Source organism: Cynara cardunculus (assembly GCF_001531365.2).
Source record: "Cynara cardunculus var. scolymus isolate 2C chromosome LG 1, CcrdV1, whole genome shotgun sequence".
In the NCBI taxonomy this organism is placed as follows: domain Eukaryota; kingdom Viridiplantae; phylum Streptophyta; class Magnoliopsida; order Asterales; family Asteraceae; genus Cynara; species Cynara cardunculus.
Window position 1 is genome coordinate 46,921,347 of NC_037528.1, and position 1,931 is coordinate 46,923,277.

A 1,931-nucleotide genomic window follows, 5' to 3' on the forward strand; every position below is an offset into this window, starting at 1 on the left:
AGTCGAAAGAAGATGTTTGTTTGCCCAATGTTCCTGCGAAACGAGTGAGCAGGAAATCGTGGTGGACCTCATCTCCTTTTCCGATGCTGAAAGCAAAAAGAAGGACAAAATAGTTGTTGGCCAAATGCCCTCATCGATGCCCACAACATCCGTATGATAATTATACTATTTACTAAATAAGTTGAAAAACTTACATTTTTGACTCATTTAATTATAATTAATCCATTGTTTTGTATTTTTAGCATCTTGATGCATGGAACACGTATCTTCTCTGTAAGAGGCAACCGACAGACCGTTGGACCATCATGCGGCCTTGTTGGATACCAAGTTTAGCCAATCCAAGTCTTGGCCCTGCGGATCAGAAGGTGTTCGACAATGGTACACGCGAGCCATATCCGTCATGGCGAAACGTCAACCGGGTCGGTAGAATCACGCAACAATTTTGTTATATATAGAAAATATTTTATTTATCAATTCTTATTCGCAACTGATTTTTTCAGGTATTCATCCTAAAAAACATACCAAATGCTCATTGGGTGACTAGGGAGCTCGAACTAAGGTCATGGCGTTTGACTATATACGATACTTGTCTGTCAGAGATGTTCAGGCAACAAATCAATGGTATCACCCTTGTGTTGAAGAAGTTCCTCCCCAAATTCCTATTCGAAATAGGATATTATCTAGGGGCCAAGGAGCAAATTAGACCGCCGAATGTAAGAGTATTTTATTCAAAAGACGCGCCTCGACAGTGTGGAGTACTCGGCGATTGTGGGATGTTCTATTGCATGTTTGTTGAGCAGTTGTCCGAAGGACAAGAGGTAAATTGTGAGACGCCAACTGACCTTCATTCAATGATATTTCGTTCACGTATGGCATCTATCTTGTATCCAACGCGTGTAACTTAGGTGCAATAAAAAGTTTATTTGTTGTAAATGACATTGTTTGCACTATTTTTTTAAATGGTCTTCGCTAATATTAAACCGTAAATGACAATTATCCTACAATCGTCTTGATGAATAAAAACATCGCAATCACTAAAAAGGAAATCCAACTTATCGCCAACGTCGTCCTCAACCGGCGAGCTTGTAAAACAGCTTCAATAAGTGACACTTCAAGATTATTTGTTGATCTTAATAACCCTGGAATAATTAGCACAGATCTTGGATACATGGGTGGATCAAGCCAATCATAAATCCACAGTTTATTCCCTACAAAAAGTAATGAATACATATATATATAAAACACAATTATATACGAAGGTCATATATACGCAAACACTCACATGTAAACAACAAAAGAATCAACAGCATGAGTTGTGATCGGTCCATGACGTTCTGATGATTGCATCAGTGCCACAGTTGCAATGTCTCACCATTTTTTATCTACTGAGTTGAGAGGCAATGAATAATTGATGGTGGAGTGGGTTTGTAATGGAAAACAAGGTTATTTATAGGAAAACATAATGGGACTTGTCACATCATCATCATTTCAATACAATAAATTATAAAAGATTGAACCAGAAACATTGACAACAATAAGTTTTTGATCCGATACTACTAAATTTTATTATGCGGATAGAGTGATTTAATTCTTTCTATTCTTTTCATGTTTTTTTAAATGTCCTCTTCATTCCACCTAATGTTTCTTCCAGTTTTCCCGCATGCAAGATCGAACCATGCATCGTGGTTCAGTTTTTCCACCTCTTTGATTTTCTTTCTTGTATCAGCAATCCAGCACTGTTGTTGCTTAATCTGTTGTTTTGCATCAGCAATCCATCTCGTCCGCTCGTTCATTTCATGTTCAATCTTCTCCTTTTTTGAACCAAGGTCCGCGCGTTGTTCATGTAGTATATCCAATTTCAGTTGGTAGTCCTTGATAGCCTCTCTCGCATCATCGGACATTTTTTGTGGTAGTTGACTTCTCCACCATTC

General features: G+C 38.0%; 1 protein-coding gene across 1 annotated transcript; it reads left to right on the forward strand.

The window, feature by feature from the left end:
- The first annotated feature begins 248 nt into the window (after positions 1–248).
- Positions 249–975, forward strand: LOC112501306. Its single transcript, XM_025105026.1, has 2 exons — positions 249–419; positions 501–975. Exons 1-2 carry the CDS (start codon positions 306–308, stop codon positions 903–905), a joined length of 519 nt encoding a protein of 172 aa, XP_024960794.1. The 5' UTR covers positions 249–305; the 3' UTR covers positions 906–975.
- Positions 976–1,931: the final 956 nt, after the last annotated feature.